Source organism: Anopheles arabiensis, chromosome 2 (assembly GCF_016920715.1).
Source record: "Anopheles arabiensis isolate DONGOLA chromosome 2, AaraD3, whole genome shotgun sequence".
NCBI classification, from domain to species: Eukaryota; Metazoa; Arthropoda; class Insecta; order Diptera; family Culicidae; genus Anopheles; species Anopheles arabiensis.
This window is the reverse complement of record NC_053517.1, coordinates 77,924,091-77,941,866: the sequence shown is the minus strand read 5'-3', so window position 1 is coordinate 77,941,866 and position 17,776 is coordinate 77,924,091. Positions and strand designations below refer to the sequence as shown.

General features: G+C 42.9%; 4 protein-coding genes across 12 annotated transcripts in view; 2 read left to right on the top strand and 2 right to left on the bottom strand.

The window, feature by feature from the left end:
- Positions 1 to 10,968, top strand: part of LOC120895625 (calcium-binding protein E63-1) — a 77,679-nt gene extending 66,711 nt beyond the window's left edge. For 8 of the 9 annotated variants that reach the window (XM_040299175.1, XM_040299166.1, XM_040299183.1 and 5 more), the window contains 2 exons: positions 682 to 830; positions 3,768 to 4,456. In XM_040299175.1, coding sequence (XP_040155109.1) covers positions 682 to 830; positions 3,768 to 3,826 — 208 coding nt within the window. In that variant the 3' untranslated portion in view covers positions 3,827 to 4,456. Of the gene's footprint in view, positions 1 to 681; positions 831 to 3,767; positions 4,457 to 5,109 lie in introns of those variants that run through there. The other variant, XM_040299140.1, reaches the window with a different exon arrangement.
- A 2,268-nt stretch (positions 10,969 to 13,236) lies between these two features.
- LOC120895677 (DNL-type zinc finger protein-like) lies at positions 13,237 to 14,069 on the bottom strand. The gene is made up of 2 exons (XM_040299225.1): positions 13,688 to 14,069; positions 13,237 to 13,608 (listed from the first exon to the last, which is right to left on the bottom strand). The coding sequence occupies exons 1-2, from the start codon at positions 14,049 to 14,051 to the stop codon at positions 13,304 to 13,306; spliced, it is 669 nt and encodes a 222-aa protein (XP_040155159.1). The 5' UTR covers positions 14,052 to 14,069; the 3' UTR covers positions 13,237 to 13,303.
- A 170-nt stretch (positions 14,070 to 14,239) lies between these two features.
- LOC120895668 (mitochondrial import receptor subunit TOM22 homolog) lies at positions 14,240 to 15,994 on the top strand. Its single transcript, XM_040299213.1, has 3 exons — positions 14,240 to 14,394; positions 14,643 to 14,855; positions 15,025 to 15,994. The coding sequence occupies exons 1-3, from the start codon at positions 14,266 to 14,268 to the stop codon at positions 15,352 to 15,354; spliced, it is 672 nt and encodes a 223-aa protein (XP_040155147.1). The 5' UTR covers positions 14,240 to 14,265; the 3' UTR covers positions 15,355 to 15,994.
- LOC120895618 (60S ribosomal export protein NMD3) lies at positions 15,985 to 17,745 on the bottom strand. The gene is made up of 2 exons (XM_040299121.1): positions 16,778 to 17,745; positions 15,985 to 16,701 (listed from the first exon to the last, which is right to left on the bottom strand). The coding sequence occupies exons 1-2, from the start codon at positions 17,664 to 17,666 to the stop codon at positions 16,058 to 16,060; spliced, it is 1,533 nt and encodes a 510-aa protein (XP_040155055.1). The 5' UTR covers positions 17,667 to 17,745; the 3' UTR covers positions 15,985 to 16,057.
- Between the last annotated feature and the right edge of the window lie 31 nt (positions 17,746 to 17,776).

Below are 17,776 nucleotides of genomic sequence, written 5' to 3'. Positions count from 1 at the left end.
ATAATTAGGATTCGAAACAAGACAAAATACAACATATTTAAAAGTTATACACAAGTAACAAATTGAATTAAAAAAAGTCCAGTAACTAGTTAAATAACATACTATTTTGAAATCAAATTTTCAACAACATGTATAATAGTAACATTGGTGCTTTTTTCATCACTAATGGAACGTAAAAATGCGTTGGATTATTGTGAAAAAAGGTGATGTCGTAATAATGCACCCCAAGAACCAACAAATTCATCGCATTTAGAAATTTAAGAGCATTTCAAACTGAACAAGACTTCAACTGGAAATATATTTTGCTTCACTAGCTCTTTTTCTAAACCTAATTGGATTCTGCTTTGATCTTTACCAAATATCTACCCAATTATCAGCAATATATTATTAATATTTATATATTTATTAATTTAATATTTATTAAATTTTTAAGTAAGTCTGAGTAATTGTTTCCATATTGAAATGAATAATTTCAAATCGTTATTTACTTCGCCACTACCATAACAATCAAGTTAAACATATTTTTGATCACTACTTCGGATTTTCACCACCGATTCTATGCAAATAACTCTTCATTAGAGATAAAGCACTTCCAAAGTGCTCTTGAAAACCCCCGCACAACAGAAGCTTGCAAGCTGCAGTTAACACTTTCTTTCTTCACTTTCCCCTCCCATTCCGCAGGGTGTTCGATCGTGACGGCAACGGGTACATCACGAGAGACGAACTGAAATCCGCCATGGACATGATCGGCGAGAATGTGACCGAATACCAGCTGAACGAGATGCTCGAGCTTGCCGATGCCGATAAGGACGGTCGAATCAACTACGAAGGTAAGAAGGTGTGCCCGTAGTTGAGGTGTGGGGTTTACAAAGTAAAGTGCCGTTCCATAATGTACCGCTCATCTGTACCTTTGCCATTGCCTGGGGAAGCATATTCGCAGCCACCAAAATGTCCCGTCTTTTCCTCATTCCCATGACCCTTTTTGCCTTCTCAATCCATCCATCCATCCCACATTGGTAGCAAAAACGGAAGCATCCTTGGGAAGCTAAAGTACACCTGCCTTACATAGCCTGTATAGCCCATTTTTCTGTGAAGATTTGTTGGTATAGCAAGTGCATGGGAGAGGATTTCACTTGTGGTGCGCTTGCAGGTTCCTTCCGATAATCGTGAATGGTCTTTGATTGTGTATTTTAATAACCACTGTTTGGCGTTGGGGGAAAAACGAATGCACTTGTAATTTACACAACATGAATGAAGAACAGAGAAGCAATAATGCCTAGTGAAATGCATGAGAGTTTTCAAACGAGTGACAGCAAATTAACCGAAAAGTGTGATAATGTAATAGAGTGTTTGATTAAATTGGTTTCTTGAGACTAAGCGGAACAGGGAAGGTTATTTTAATAATCAAATATGATACAATAAGCCGTTATTCTTGGAACTGTATGTACATAAAAAGAGATTATACCACCATATGAAGAACATTTCCCCCGGAGCCATTCTATGTCGTAAGTCTATTTTCACATCAAACAAACACTGATTTCATTGTAACCGGGACTCGTCCGATTCGACCAAATAAACTCGTCCCCGTTGATGGCCAGTAAACTAGAATCCAACCCGATCGACCTCAGCCAGTAACACCCTCTCCCAGCCGCCACCATTATACGACAATTGGAATTCGGGCTGAGTCAGCATGTTCCGGTACTAAATTGCATTGCCGCCATAGTTAATGTGTTCATTATCGCTCCACCAGACTACCAGTCACTAAATCAGTGACCTTTCAACCCGACCCAACTGGGAACAACACACGGTGGTTACGGTGGATTATATGTTACGGTCAGTGCGTCCTCCATCACGCCCCCGAACTTCCACCCCATATCAGCGGGCAAAGAATATTTGAATGCCTCCGTTGGCTACCTTGGCCTTGAAACCAAACTGTCGTTAGGAATGAAGCGTAAATTTTGTCCGTAGTGTGCTTTTGTCCTTTCCTTTGTCGCTTGCACGTGGCAAACGGCATCGATAGGGATAAGCGAGCGAGAGAAAGATGGTGTTAATTTAATTAAACCCAACGACCTGACAATCCTGGCGGTTCGAACATCCGCATAATACTGTGGCTCAGCCACGCTACCGTAACCGCAGTTGTGGGTATGGCTGAGGTCGCCGGTCGCTTAACACCCGCTCGAAACCGACCAGAAAGGCTCATTTTGGGGTTTTTGGTGCGAAGGGTGTGAAGTTTATTGTGCACTAAAATTAATAGCCATCCAATTAAACCATTAAAGCGAACAGCGCATCCGAAAGCGGATCGCGTTTGTTGCGCAGCTGTTGTTAAACGTGGGCCCGAGAACGAGTAACGAACGATTTATAGCGAGCGAAGATAAAACCACACAATGCAATAAGTTGAGGGTAGTACAGGAGCTGAATTATTCCGGAAACTGTAGTCCTTGTTTTATTCGTAATGGGAATGAAGCATTCGTCTTAAGCATTTTGAAGAGCTGTAATAAAATAAGTTAGTGCAAGCTTGTCTGTACGATATTTTATTAGCCAATTCTGCCATTATAAGATTGTAACAAGACATGAAATGAGAAAATAAAGAAGTGCTTAGCTTGCACTCCGCGCAGTAAACAGATTCAGATTTCACAAAGCATTGTTTTTAGCCAACCAAGCATATTTTTAACCAACAGAGATTTCAGATTTTTATATTACCAATTTAAATTTTGTGTCTGTGTAATTTGAATGCACTTTTAATTTTATTGCTTTCAAGATACGCACTCAATCACTAGCACTTTTATTTCGTTATTGATCCATCAAGAGGGTCTACAAGTACTGTAATATAATTTCACGAATATCGACTATTCTGCTATGTGTAATCAGTCACCAGCCCAAGTCACTAAAAGCCAAGCCAAACCCATTAGTGGTGCAGGCAGGCCTAGACCGACAATGGTTGTAGTGCCAAATGAAGAGTGAGATGTTGAAGTCTAACAGCGAGTGAACCTCATTGAACGGACCTACACATTGAAGTTAGCGAGTCACCTGATCTATAGTTAGTGTTGTTGTTAAAATTCCGTTAAATGCTTACACAGTACAAAATATACGGAAAATGTAGATGAAAAGCCCCCAAATTTGTTACAAAAAATAACATATAAATCAAAATTAAGCAACTGAACGCAAAATGTCGATACGTGTGATACTTTAGAAGATACTTTAAAAATAAATAAAAAAAGAATAACATTTTCTTGAACGCATATTTATTCACCGACAATCTATAAATTAAATAGGCTTGTACAGAATAAAACATGTCCATCGTTTACAACAGGTTAAGATCAAATGTTTGTTCCTATGTTCCACGCTTTGTGTGTATGCGTGTGTGTGTGTCTATGTCAAACAGTAAAGCATTAAACGCTCGCTCGTGCAGCTGCATCTTGGCAGCCTCTTGATTTAAAATAACCAACGCACAGTTTTCGCCCATTATGCGCCTACCATTCACAAATTATGCTCTCGCTCATCATATCTGTCGCAGCATTTGTGGTGATGGTGTTCACTGATCTGTACATAATAGCCTGAGTTTTCTTTGTTGTTGCTCCACGTGCCCAGATCGGCAATGCATCTTGCGTGCGTAATGCAGCTCAACCAACTCATCCAGCGTGTGCGCCTCCATTGGGTCTCAGCGCGGGTTTGTGTGTGTGCGTGTGTTGTTCAACCGTTCACCAACCCTCTCTATGGAAAGACCGCACACCGAACTGTTTTCTCTTTTCTTTTCCTCTTTTTTGCAGACTTTCAAAACTTTTTCCTTAACAATTTCGATGCGCTGGTGCAACCACCGAAGAAATGAGGCACATCTAGTTTCCCCGTTTCTTTTGCACCGTGTTCACAGATTGTGCGTGTGTGTGTATGTGTGCGTTTCTATGTTTATGAGCGTGTATAGATATCTTACATCAAGCAGAAAAATAGAAAAAAACCAAAATCAAGACAACATACACAGCGAAATAAAGGATACAGGCGAGCAGCTATGGCATCACACACGTCCACTTTATTTCCAAGTGTCCCCTCTCAAACACACACACACACACATACGCAGTGCACACCGGCAGCGACATAACTCGCTCGTTTACTGTTAAACTAGGATGTACATTTCTCTAGCGCCCTTAGGAGCTTCTAATTAAACAAATAATACACGCACGGTGCAAGGTTAGTGTCTTAAGCAAATGGAAGTATTAATGATTTTTTAGTGAAGGGAAGAATTCAACAGCTGAAAGTGGAGACTTAGTTGTGCTCACGTTAAGAATGCAGGAACCCTCTCGGATAGAAATATCCGTCCTCTCCTGTCACAGCACGGGGAAGCGGCAGAAAGGTTGTGATTAGGCTGTAGAACACATGTTAAGTATGAAGCACATAAATAATCAATTTCAAAAGTTGCGAGAAATAAAGTCACACCATATATTAAAGCGTTAACAAACGATTACCTCTGGTGCAAAAAAACTCTCTGTCTATATCTGCTCCACCTTGCAGTACATCAACGCGTACACATTCCGCTCAAATACAACATCTGCGGAAAAAAAGCCTGACGATGATTTTCTGGGATCTCCAAAATTGGATTTCCAGTTGCCGGCAGTTGTTTGTCATTCAGTTGTCTGGATGAAAAATCAAACACGAAAGCTCCTCGTTTCCACACCACAATTATACCACTATGACGACGAGATGACGATCCGGGCTCCAGTAACTTAATTTGTGCCGTAAACAACAACACTCACACCAACATTGTTGTTCGGGGGGGCTCCTGTTGTTGGCCCCGTTTCACTGTTGCCAGTGGATAGGTTTCAATTTTTGATACAAAAATTCCCAGAATGACAGCGCAAATGCGGAGCCATCCACCATTTCCCGTTCCTTTATTTTCCCAGTTTTCCTCAATTTTTTCCTGTTTTTATCCCACTCACCCTCCCCTGATATGCGATGGATGGTAATGGCAGCGGTAATTCGATCCACTTGCAATCCCCCTGCTGCAACATCGTTTTCGAACGTGCAATAATGTGTGTCTGGTGTTTTATTTTGCTTTTCTTTTCACTCTGTACCGTGTCGGGAACTCCCGCATTTTTTTTTCTTTCTTTTGCTCCACAGAGTTTGCCCGATTGCTGCTGTAAAACGCGTGCTCAGGACGAAGGTTTCCACCAACCCCGATCCGTCGTCAAGCAAGCCACTCGCCGCCGGCAACCCTATGCTTTGCGGTACGGCCCCGGCTAGTACATCTCTACAGCACAGCCCCGTCGTGAATTGACTACCAAACTAATGCTTTAATTAAGATCTTCTTCTCATCTGACAGATGGTTTCGCTGTTTTGAAGCTTATTTAGACTTTTTTTGGTTCTTGTTGTAGAAAACATCTTCTCGGAATGTGAAGAAGCGAATTTAAACTATAATAGGAAGCAATCGTAAATAAGTTTTCTTGTTATTTTGTCAAACTATTGAACACAAAATTAAAACAATTTGACTGATTAGTGAACCAACAATGGTAAAGCGTTTGTACCCGACGTTGAAAAGAAAATGTTTTTTTCTTTTGTAGTCAGTCTGTTCTCCGATTGAAATGCATTCGGATAATTTCGGATAAGATAGCTTGCAATCACCATCTAGGCAAAGAAGCCATTTGTAGCGAAAAAGACAAACCAAATCGCAGCGATTGAAGAAGAAAAAACCAATGTAATAAAATTAATTAGCATCCATTTGTCGTTATCAGTGTTTAGAGCTGCAAATATCTCCTTAATTGCCCCGGGAAGTATCAGCTTTCTAGATTTTACGGTTTAATTTTTGACGTGTTTAAGTTGGTTTGATTGTTGTCTTTACCCGTAGCAGTGTTACGCACAGAACTAAATACTACAATAAGAAATAAAGTAAAACAAAACACTGAAAACAAAACTCATAAACGAATGCGTGCGTGTGGAGATAGCACGGATACACTTTCTGAAAAGCGCCATCAAAATATCTTTACCGCTAATGTTTGTAATTACCCATGTAAAAGTATACTCCGATATTGCAGCAAAGCAGATGCTTTAAAGTAGTATTCCTTCTATCGAAACTAGATACACGCAGTGCGCTCGTCGGCCTGTTGGCGTGTTATGTGAACAAAAATATCACCACCGCTATTTAAAGTGCTTGATGCTTGGAACAAAAATGCAACTAGACGTAAGTTTAAGCAATTTTAAGGAAGAGCTTGCAGCAGCAGCAGCAGCAGCTGTAAAGGCAACAGAGGCAACAAAAAGGAACCGGTGCATGCATGCTGGTCCGTGAAATGCTGGAAAGAGCAGCAGTCTGTACAGGAATTGAGAGAGAGGGAGCGAAAGGTGGTAGGGAAATTTGATACCCAAGAGACGTCCTTGCAGTGTCGGTGGTTGTTGGTCAGTGTATGAATGCGTGATGAATGAATGAATGAACGAAGCAGAGTGTGTTGTGCTGCAGTGTGTGTGATGATCGAAGGAGAATCATAGAAGAAAGATAAACAACAAACAAAAACATAAAACTATTCAAAACTACGGTTTAAAACAAACACAAACCCGAACACAAGGTGGGAAAAGCATCTACGTTTAACGCTACTAAATATTCAGCCAGTTTAAGGCGCCCGAGGCCGTTGTAGAGATGGGCTGCGCATATTGTGAATAGGAAATAAAAAGGGCTCATCGCCCGAGTCGAGTCGTCGTTGTCGTTGATATTTTTTTACATTGACAAACAAACAAGCTGCTTCTGTTCTCATTTGTTGAACGAAATGTCTCTCTGTATGTGTGTATGTGTGTGTGTCTTGGGCAAATAGCGCCAATATTGTTATGTTTTCTAGACTATAACGCTATACGTACGTGTTAAGGAAGAAACCGTTTTGCGATAAGAATGTATCAGTATGCTGCTCCTTTTTTTTCGGTGCACGTTGGCGTAGGGCGCGCGATCGCCATTTGTGGTAGCAAGTAAATGTGTAAACAGGTAAAAAGGGAAAGGGAAGCGATTTGCAAAAGCAAAAGGAAACAACAACATGTACTGGGGTTAGAAATGATGCTTACAATTAAAATTGCTGTGTATAGGAAGTAAAGACACGCACAATTACGCATTACGGTTTCGTTTGGTTTCATTTTACGTTCATACATTTCATCTCCATCTATTTAAGACATGCTTACCTTTAAGTGTACAGCAATTCGATGCAAAAGTGTATTTGTCTCATACTTCGTTTGATATGATATTACAAAAATGTTAAGAGATGTTTTTGAAATTAATCTAATTTGCTAACAAGAAGTGGGCATTTGCATTGGCCCTAAAAATCTACGTCATAAAATGCTAGACGCGATGCTCGAGACATGTAGGAACAGGTAAACATCACAAATCAACCAGAACAACAATTTAGAGAGTGTAAATGTTAAAGCAGCTGTTTATTACTTAATGTTTAAAAAATGCAATGCGAAGATAAGTAAACGCGATAAAATGCATCGCATAACCAAACTCATCATTATAACATTTGCAAAACAACAAAACAACAAAGAAAAAACAATGTTTTGCTATCAAATGGGGGAAAGGATGAACGCGGCGATATACACACGGGCAAGCAGGATGGTGTGAGAAGTGACAAAAAGAAGTGAGCTGAAAAAGAAATCAACAGGAATGTAATGCTTGCAATCGCCTACGGATTGGAGAGCAAAATAAAGTCATGTGACTGATTTTTACACCAGTGAGCGGAGGGGAACACGCAGGCTCAATGTTGAAATTTTTAAACAGCAGACAAACTTTGCGAGCCGCTTTCTTTCCGACAAAGATCGCTATGAAACGTGCACAATAAGCAAAGTGAATGGTACTGTATAGCCCCACAATGAAACACAATGTGGGGCGTTATTTTTAGAACGATTTTTAAAAGCGAATTTTGAAACCGAGGCCCATTTTTTACCGAGCCCCGTACGAAACTATTTTCCCGAGCAGCAAAAGGAGCAGCCTACAACTTTATGGATCATCCCAAACAAATGGCACGAATGATTGCAACTATGCTGTCTCTCTTTCTCACACACACACTCTTGTGCACTGTTCCTTCCCGGTCAGTCATACATCCTTCAAAGGGTGAGTGAGGCTGCCTCGATAATCCCAACCCGATTTAGGCTCTCAAAATGAAGTAAAAACACCACCCCTCCGCCCCCTCCCCACCACATGAGACTCGAAAATACTTGAATTGAAGGCAAACTCCTACCGAGCTGTAAACAAATCAGTTAGCTGCACCACCGCAACCCCCAAAGTAGCTGAATTGGTGTGGCGAAGCATAAGTCATTATCCGCGTAAATTGGTAGAGCTAATAAGCTAGTGAGAAAACAGAACGGTCTTCAAAGTTAAACACCAAACGATCTAAAACGCACCACCAAAATGAATTGGCTGACGCGCTTCGCGCTTGTCTACCAAACGGTTTAAGTATAGGCCCGTTGTAAAGGTAGGATTGACGTTGTTTTAGCTTTCCAACGTGCACCTCCCCCTCTTGCTTTTTTAGCCTATAGCTCGAGTTAAACATCCCAGCTTACAATGCTACGTTTGCCGGATACAAAACCCTCCTCTCCGAACCAACTGTTTGATGTAAACGACGCCCATATATTTAACGATAAAGCCCCCGTAAAAGCGTAAATAGATTGAGTACAATCGGAAATTATTAAAAGCAAAGCAAAGACGATATCAATTGACAGAATTTAAATACAGCAAACAAAAAGAATGGGCATACACACTATTAGCTATTTTTGGAGGTATTTTTTGTCATCTCGCTAAGGGGCTAACAGCCCGGAGCGAGCAGAAGGAAACACGCAAATAAATAAATAAAATAAATTAACAAACAAGATGTGAGGCTAGGCGACGTAATAAATTATTGTTCAATACAACGGTGTTTTACGCTAAGCGATACGTATTATTGAGACATGGAGCTGCGTGATAAAACCACATAAAAAATGTTAAACTTGTTACATACTACTCTATTACTTACGGGAGATGGGGAGTTGGGTCTACTCTTTCGTCGCTGGCTGGGGTATTGACTATTCTTCCGTTGTGCTTCTATTGAACGTCTAATATGCGATATATAAATAATCTATCCCCATAAAAAATGCAACAACTAATTACAAACGAAACCCAGTTTCTAGCTATCGATGGTAAAGCAGTTGGTTTAAAAGCAAGCAGAAGAGGGGAAAGAATATAATGCGACAGCATTCAAATAAGCATCCTATTGCTAACCCTACACTAAGACAACAAGAGATAACTATTAGCTAATAATGGCTCTTTGATCCATATAGTAATGCATACCTTATCGATCGTGTTTAGCCTGTAGTTGTACCGGTGTAGTAATGGAAGGTACCTTACTTTTTTTTTATCCTGCAAAAGTTCTACTTCTTCTCCATACACTGGTCAATGAAAACGATAAAATAACGTTGACATCCCGTTTTCAAGTAAGAATGTGAAATGTTTCTCACTTTTTTTCAAACATATTTTTAAAACTAATTTCAAACTAGTATGGCTCGATGCTTACAGCCTCCAATTCAATTTATAATAGCATAATTTCATAAACTGTTCCCAAACCAACACACATTTTGCGGACAATTTGTTAAAAATAACTGAAATACCTTATACATTTTCAGTGTTTTAATTTCTCATCATTTACTACTGATTTGTCTTGCATGTTCATTGTTTATTTTGTGAATATTTTTGATTATAATTCCTCTAAAAGATTCCAAATTAGAAAAAGGATGAATGATCATGATAATTTCAACACATTACACACATCTCCACAACTTTTTCTTGACATGCATCGGTTTTAACAACCCCCAGCAGTAAAAACCAAAGTCCAATAAATGAAACACTCATGCCAAAAAAAAACATAAAAGAAAATAACACATTAACGCAAGCAAAAATGTAACCCTAACAAAAAAAGGAAAAAGATATATTGTGGCCTTTTCAGTAAAACATGAAAAAAATAATCAACAGAAAGTTGCATATAAAAAGAAATGTACACAAAAGCGTAACAAAATGTTTACATTATTGAGTATGAGTAGTACTCGCAAAATGTGGTCATAATTTCATTGTGTTTTTGATACGTAAACGCCGTGTAACGGAAAGAATGAAGCACAGCATGTTGATGTTGCTTAGGTTAGAAAACATTGTGAAATGATTTGGTTGTTTCTTTTGCTTTCCGTTTTCATTAGCGAAGCATTTTCTTGCATCATTCATATCAGGAAGTAACTAAACGAGTAGCTGAGTGCGACAAAAATAGGAAGATGTTACGCTTGTACGCAGACGACGACGGGAAAGTAAAAAGATCAACACCGAAGAAACGGTTGACCGTACAATTGATAAAGAAAACATACAATAAATAACTAAACGTGTGTACTGATTTTGAAATATAATAATCCATATTTTATATACGTTAGAATGGCGTTTTCCTGATTTTACCGAGAAAATGTATAGGAGGGACACCGCGGTAAACGTGTACGCGGAATGAGAACATCAGCACAGAGCTACTTTAAAATCATGATGCAAAAATTTAAACTGTGTTAAAGAAACATAAAAAAGGGAAAAAAAGAAATCGAACACACACTTTTTGTGTTTCCATATGTTTCTTTCCCTTGTGATTAAACGAATGAGAAATGAAAGCACACACTGGATAACAAAACGGTATCTATTTAAAAGTGAAACTGCGCACAGAATGTGTGCACAAATTAAAAGGAAAAAGTTAGTTTTTAGTATAAAAAATAAACATCATAAATCAAAAGATTATATTAAACCGACCGATACAACACACTCAGTACTGCTTTTATGCATACGCTCGTACTACTGTGAGCAAAGATTGTGACGTGCAAACAAAGAGAATTTAATTGCAGGACGACACATAATAGGGGGACGATTATTAACGTTCGCATTCATTTGTTATTCGGTTGCAGTTGGGTGAAAGGCGAGTGAATAAGAGATAAATAAACATACAAGTTGTTTTCAAACCATCGTGAGTGTATTCAGATTCATAATATGGAAAGAAAGACGTATGACCCCTGTGTTAGATAATAGAACTGTAGGTTTATCATAATTGTTGGAATAGTTTAGAGAGGCTTTGGCTCCCACGGAAGTTCTTTCGCCTTCTTATATCATAAGGTAAGATCAGACCCACCACCAGTGGCGGATTAAGGGTATCGGGGGCCCTAGACGGAAAGACGAGTTGAGGCCCCCTGTAAATGGTAAATGTTGTTGTGGCGGGGGTGGGGGGGGGTGGTTGCGGCACTAAACTTGCTGTTGCGAGATTGAACAGTCAGGGCCCCTTCGATCATCAGTCACAGGCTCTAAAAAATTTTGTTGACGGGGTGGGGGGGCAACGGCCATCCTTCCGGGGGCCCTTGTCGCTAGTAATCTGTCCATACGGCATACTATAGAATGGCGAACGAGTCCAGTGGAAGAAAATGCTGACTTTGACATGACTGGACATATATCAAATCTCGTCTGTAGAACATCTTTTATTATCTAAAATCGTCTGGAGCCCTCCAGAGTCGTCCGGAAACGTTCGAAGTCATCAGGAGCCGACCGGAATCGTTCGGAGTTGGAGTCGTCCGGAGTCGGCCGGAGTCGATGTCATTCGAAGTCGTGCAGAATCGATCGGAGTCGACCGGAATCGGAGTTGGTCGGAGTCAACAGGAGCCATCCCATGCAATGTGCTTGAGATCAGGCATTTAATTTTGTTGTTTTTTATTCTTTCACTTTGCGTGTGCACATTGTATATAGGCCTTTGTTTCGAAGGCCGAATCCGGTCGACTGCGGACAACTCAGACTCCAACCGATTCCGGACGACTCCAGACAATCATCATCAACTCCGAACGATTCCGAACGACTCCGGACAACTCAAGATGACTCCGACTTCCAACGACTCCGGGCGATTTCGGATGACTTCGACTCCAAATGATTCCGGGCGATTCCGGACGATTCCGAACGACTCCGGATAATGCTGGACATCTTTTGACGTATAGGATAGAACAACAATCAGTTTGTAAATTTCCACCAAATCTCATTTAACAGGTTAATATTCTGTTAAATCTGACTGACAATCAATAAGTCGCTGGATACCAAGCCCACTAGTGGTATAGGCACGCCTTGACTGACAACGTTTGTGAAGAAGAAGAAGTTAATATATCCCGCTTATGGGGTTGCGTAATATAATTTCGAGGGTATATGTGATATAAGGACAATGATTTTTTGACCGGACACCCAAACACGTAGAGGTCGTAGAATTGATCCTGATCCTACTTCGTTCCTAGAACTGATCTTGAATCCATATCGGTCTTGAAACAATACTAGGCTGCATATCAGTACTGGAACAAATCCCGAAACCAACCCTCTGTCTTGTTGAACCCATACCGGTCCTGAAATTAATCAAGAACTCGATACCAGTCTTGGTACACATATGAATACAATTCCGTGTTCGCTGTGGCGATTAAACAGTAATCGGACAGAATGGCCGCGTTAAACCCTGTCGTTTTTGGGGCCCCATGGATAGTGACGGATGGATAGTGGAGTCGTGGATCAACTTGAATCCAGAAAGCCAGCCTACAGCCTTAATCTGTAAGAAAGAAATCACCGAATGGCCCCGTAGAGCATTACTTTGCAACATGAACTTAGAAATTGTCCGTTGTCTAAGACCTACTACTTTTTCCTAGAGGCTGTAGACTACCCCAAGATCTTCTTCCACTTGGCGTAACGTCCTACACGGATAAGCCGGCCTGGCCTATACAGGCTTTCGAGACTTAATTACTACCACACAGTCGGATAAGTTAATCCTTTATACGGGAAGATGGTCAATTCTAGGTTTGAACCCATGACGGGCATATTATTGAGTCGTACGAGTTGATGACTGTACCACGGGACCGCCACGTAAGTACCCGTACTACCCCAAGTAAGAAACGATATTACTCCCTGATATGAGTGATTTGAATCCTAGAAATCAACTTAGGTACCGGTTTAGATTCCCTTTAAGGACACCAAGATTCAAAAGGTTGAGTATGTCTATTTTCCACCACATATAGGGACACCTGTTTAATTTTTTTTTGCAGCAATCCATTAAACACATCTAATTATTAGGACTTACCGTTAGCGAATTCAGAAACCCAGCTTCATCGTTCCTGTATCAACCCGAACACTCGTTCGGTTAACTGCTAGACTGGTGATATAACCACAATATCCATCTGCATCATTCCGATTCCGGACACCAAGCTTCAACACACGCAATATTAGCGCAATTATAACAGAATCCGGAAGAATTTTATTTACAACAGGGAATTCTACCCAGCCTTCCGTCTACTTTTCAAATATTTTCGTAACCTTCTCACCCTTCTCTGCCAGTATCTCTTCAATATTGCGCTTCCCATTCAGGTCGGTAAACCAGTTCAGGTTGTCTGCGATCAAATGATGATTGCTGCATCCATCGCACGTCACTATCACGACACCTTTCTCGTACGCTTGCTTGGATATCATGTGCATGTTCCGATGGTTGCACACCTTGCACGTATATATGAGGTTCATTTTGCGGGGCTGTATCCTACCCACCTCTTCATTTGGGCCACTCTGTTGAGCTTCAAGCGCTGTAACATTAGTGCAAAACGCTGAAAGAAGGCACACAGGTACTTTTAAATGTAAGCAGACGAAGTTTGTGCATGATGATGCAATAAGCGCGAAACTCACAATTTCGTGGACTGGAATTCCATCCCAAGCTGGCCAAGCGGTATGTTGTCCTTGTCTGTGCTAGTGTAGCTAGTTGGTGCACATTGCATCGCCAAACTAACCGCAATAAGCTGCGTGCTAGAGCCATTTTATCACAGCTATTTCGTCGCACGCTGGTGCAAACCCGACCGATTCGTGGAGAATCCAAAGCAAAACAAACACGGCACCGCACACGAGCTGTCAGCCAAAAAAACGTGCTGTCAGCGTTGTTCCATTTTGTCATCCACTTGATCGTTTGAGGGTACTCGTGGTTGTGCAAGACGTCATTGGTGCTGTTATCGATCGGGGCCGATTCTGACAAACTATCCGCAAAACGAGGGTGCATGTGTTTTTCCTTGCCCACGGCCGTACAGCACTAGAACGAAGAAAAGATTGTTGTATAGTGTTTTACGGCTCCTTTTAACAACGGTACGTGTTGTTCAGCATTGTGTAAAGCTGTGTGCCGCATCTCAGTGACCAGCGACAAAAAGGGTGCAACGAACCTCGCGGTCCGACACTGCCCACTTGACTCCTTCTCCCAGCTGCCCCCGACAGTCCGAATGGATTCCGACCCGGAGGTGGTGCTGGTGGAAAAACTTGAAGAGGACGAAATTTCTACTGATAAGGATAGCGGCATGGAGTCGGCCACCGGCAGCAAGGATGAAACACCGGAACGCAAACCTTCGACGGTATGTATTATCCATCTATGACTGTGTGTGTCTGTGTGTGCGCGAGGCATTCTAGGTTGCCCTTCTTGTGCAATGATGTTCTTTCTTGGTGCTTGGAACGTAGCACAAAACATGATTGCAGTAGACAAATTAATTGCAAACTAGCAGCATCGTTGCATGATGATAGCAACTGGCTAGCAGAAGCAACATAAACCCTACTCCACTGCGTTGCGCAACGATGTTTTAATTCATGTTTTGTTCTTTCCCAGCCGGAAGAAGCACCTAAACCAGCCGAGCCCGTGAAACCGGCCGCCGCACCGGAGGCAGCACCAGCCGCACCGGCTTCCTCATCCTCAGCGGCCGCTCCAGCACCGGCTGCTGCACCGTCAGGACCTTCCTCTTCTTCCCGGCCCTCCGCATCCACCCCGCCGCAACCCTCAAAGACAGTGGCACGCACCACTAGCGCAAACGATTACGATGACGTAAGTGTGACAGTTCAGACCCACTGAGAAGAACCGAAAAAAACCAAACCAACACACACAAATCAATCAGTGTGATAAACAAAACATCTTACTCCCGTTTTCTTTCGTCCATGACCTTTCGTTGAAACGTTTTTGTTTTTTTCCTCTCACTCTCTCTCTCCCTCAACAGGAACCAGATGAGTCCCTGGGTGAACGGCTGTGGGGTTTGACGGAGATGTTCCCGGAACCGGTGCGCCAGTTTTCCGGCGCCGTCACCGACCTGACCGTGCGAAGCGTCAAGGGCCTGTACTCGCTCACGTGCAATGTGTCGTGGATTTTCTTCACCAGCTCGATGGTCATGCTGGCCCCGGTCGTGTTTGAGGTCGAGCGCGCCCAGATGGAGGAGATGCAAAAGTCACAACAGAAGCAGGTCCTGCTGGGACCTGGCTCAGCCGTTGGCGGTGGTGGTGGTGCCCCCGGTGGCATGCCGGCATTGCCACCGATGGCAGCAGCGCGATAAGCGGAAATCACAGAGTAGCAGCATCCAACAAACCAGTGTTTAGTGTTTTAGTGCCGTATATATGCTTTACTTTCGCTTGATTGCTACTCCAAGGGATAGGGGTTTTTTAGTTTTGTTTTCGGATTCCGATGAAAGCCAGATAGCGACGCATAGAGCAAATGGCAGATAGATAACAACCGTGTTCTATATTCACAAGATCCTCGAATTGGATAATGCAAATTGGCTAATAGAACTCCCATCTTGCAAGTAGAACAATGAACAACAAGTGTTTCGTAGTCGAGATGCGCCTTTATATCTCGTCTTTGCTTTCCAAGTCTACGTGCGGCTAACGCCCTTCCCTGCTTTTATGTTCTCCCACTGGTAACGGGCAGCTGAACACGTGCTGCTAATTCTCGTTTTCGAACTGCATGTTTGTTCCCAGTCGTCATATCGTTGCATTTCGTAGGAAGTGGCTAACCATATTCCTACCAGTTCACAGCAGAGATAGAGAGAGAGAGAGAGAGAGAGTGAGCAATACACTGAACATAAATAATATTTGTTTGTTTAAATAAGAAGTACGTAGTCCTTAAAGGAAAGAAGGCCAGACAAAACCCAATAAACAACAAAACACACACACACAACACAGTGGCGTATAGTGAAATAGTGGTTGAATTGACATTTATTTGTATATTGAATGCAAAACAAATGCACCGGACCCATCCACTCAAGATGCATCGCCCATCTCCTCGTCTTCCAGCACCAGATCGTCCAGCATCTCCTCGAGCGTGATGCGCGGTACGGACGGATCGTCCATATCGTTCGTATCGACCGGTATCTGCTGCTTGTTCTTGTCCTTGAAGATGTTCACATTCTGCCGCAGTTCCGGATCCTCCTCCAGGTCCTCCAGGAACTCGTTGTACTCGTTCTCGATGTCCGTATCGACCACAATTTCCTCGTTCAGATGCTTCAGCTTCCAGTTACGCGACTGCTTGCGCACGGTCTTATCGTACGACTTCTTGATCAGCAGCACATCCGGCACCGTGTCCGCATTCAGCTTCTCGTAATCGGCATTGTTTACGTTCGCTTCGCGCAAATCGTACCCCAGCACGTAATCGCCCGGTTTGAGCAGATTCCCCAAATGGGACTTCACGTGGATGGTATTTTCGTTGATGCCCAGCTCCGAAGATTTCACCACCCAAACGTCGGCTAGCGTGTGACGGTGCGATACCGGGCCCTGGCCCGGAAAGGTTTTCCGCTGATTCTCCCGAATGATCTCCACGTCCATCACGACAAACTCGACCATCTGCTTTGGGTTGCAGATCGCTTCGAACGGACTCTTCCAGAACGCCATGTTCTGTACTTCCGCCACTGAAAGTAGGAAAATGAATGTGAAATGCCGCACAACTACCCACCACCTCCTTCCATCCAAAAAGGTTCCACTTACTCTGTGCCGTCTGTGGATCGATCAGGTGAATCGAATTGGCCACCTTGGAAACCAAGCAAACCGGTGCAATGTGACCCAGCTGCTGCGTTAGTCGCTTGCTCAAGCACACCAAACTTCCCTTCGACACGGGCACCACGTCGATAGCGTACGAGTACTTGTAATTGTACGAATTGCTGTGGATGTCGTGCGAAATCAGCTTCTTCGAGTTGGTCACCTTCACCGGCAGTACGGCTTGCATGAAATCGACCATCTTTCTGGCGTGCGCATCGGTTGCGTAGAAAAAGTCCAACCCACCCGTGTTCGGCTTAATGCCGAGCGTGTTCTCGTGCGCCTTGTGCTTCAGTATCATCTGCTCGAGGTAGAACAGCGTCTTCCGGTTGACCGCCTTCTGGCGGACCTGCACCATACAGCGCCAAAAGTCCTTCGCCTCCGTACGGTGGCAATCGTCGCACATCTGATTGTTGACCGTAAACTCGACGACAAACACCTGCTGCAGAACGACATCGCTCATCACCTCCCCGTGCACGGTCAGCTTCACCTTGATGCGCTTCGAATGGGGCTCCGTCCAAACGAAGCCCGCATCGACCAGCTTCACCTGCCGCAGCCCCTGCAGGCGCTTCAGACAGAGGCTGAGCAGTTCCTTCGATTCTAGCGTGCACTGGACCCATTCGTTCGGTGGGTTCAGGTAGCGCTCGCAGTTCCGGCAGAAGAATATCACCGCCTGCTTCGGAATGTTTTCCGTGATGTCGACGTGCGACCGAAGGCACGGTACGCACATGTTCGAGGCATTCGGCTCGATCGGGACGCCACATTCGCAGCACAGGATTTTGTTCACCGCTCCGGAACCGGACGAAATTGCTCCGGTCGAAGCATTATTAATGTACTCCATGTTGTTCACGGCACCGTTCTCTTTTGCAAAGGTACAATTTACAACATGTGCGCGTTCCTACGTCAACAAACCAACTGTCAAACGGTCTGGACTGGGTAAATGAGTTTATA

Coding starts and splice junctions, on each gene's coding strand:
- LOC120895677 (XM_040299225.1), bottom strand. CDS start 14,051: ATGCACCCTCGTTTTGCGGATAGTTTGTCAGAATCGGCCCCGATCGAT. Junction 13,609..13,687: donor GAATTCCAGTCCACGAAATT/GTGAGTTTCGCG, acceptor GCCTTCTTTCAG/CGTTTTGCACTAATGTTACA.
- LOC120895668 (XM_040299213.1), top strand. CDS start 14,266: ATGGATTCCGACCCGGAGGTGGTGCTGGTGGAAAAACTTGAAGAGGAC. Junction 14,395..14,642: donor CGGAACGCAAACCTTCGACG/GTATGTATTATC, acceptor GTTCTTTCCCAG/CCGGAAGAAGCACCTAAACC. Junction 14,856..15,024: donor GCGCAAACGATTACGATGAC/GTAAGTGTGACA, acceptor CTCCCTCAACAG/GAACCAGATGAGTCCCTGGG.
- LOC120895618 (XM_040299121.1), bottom strand. CDS start 17,666: ATGGAGTACATTAATAATGCTTCGACCGGAGCAATTTCGTCCGGTTCC. Junction 16,702..16,777: donor CGATCCACAGACGGCACAGA/GTAAGTGGAACC, acceptor TCCTACTTTCAG/TGGCGGAAGTACAGAACATG.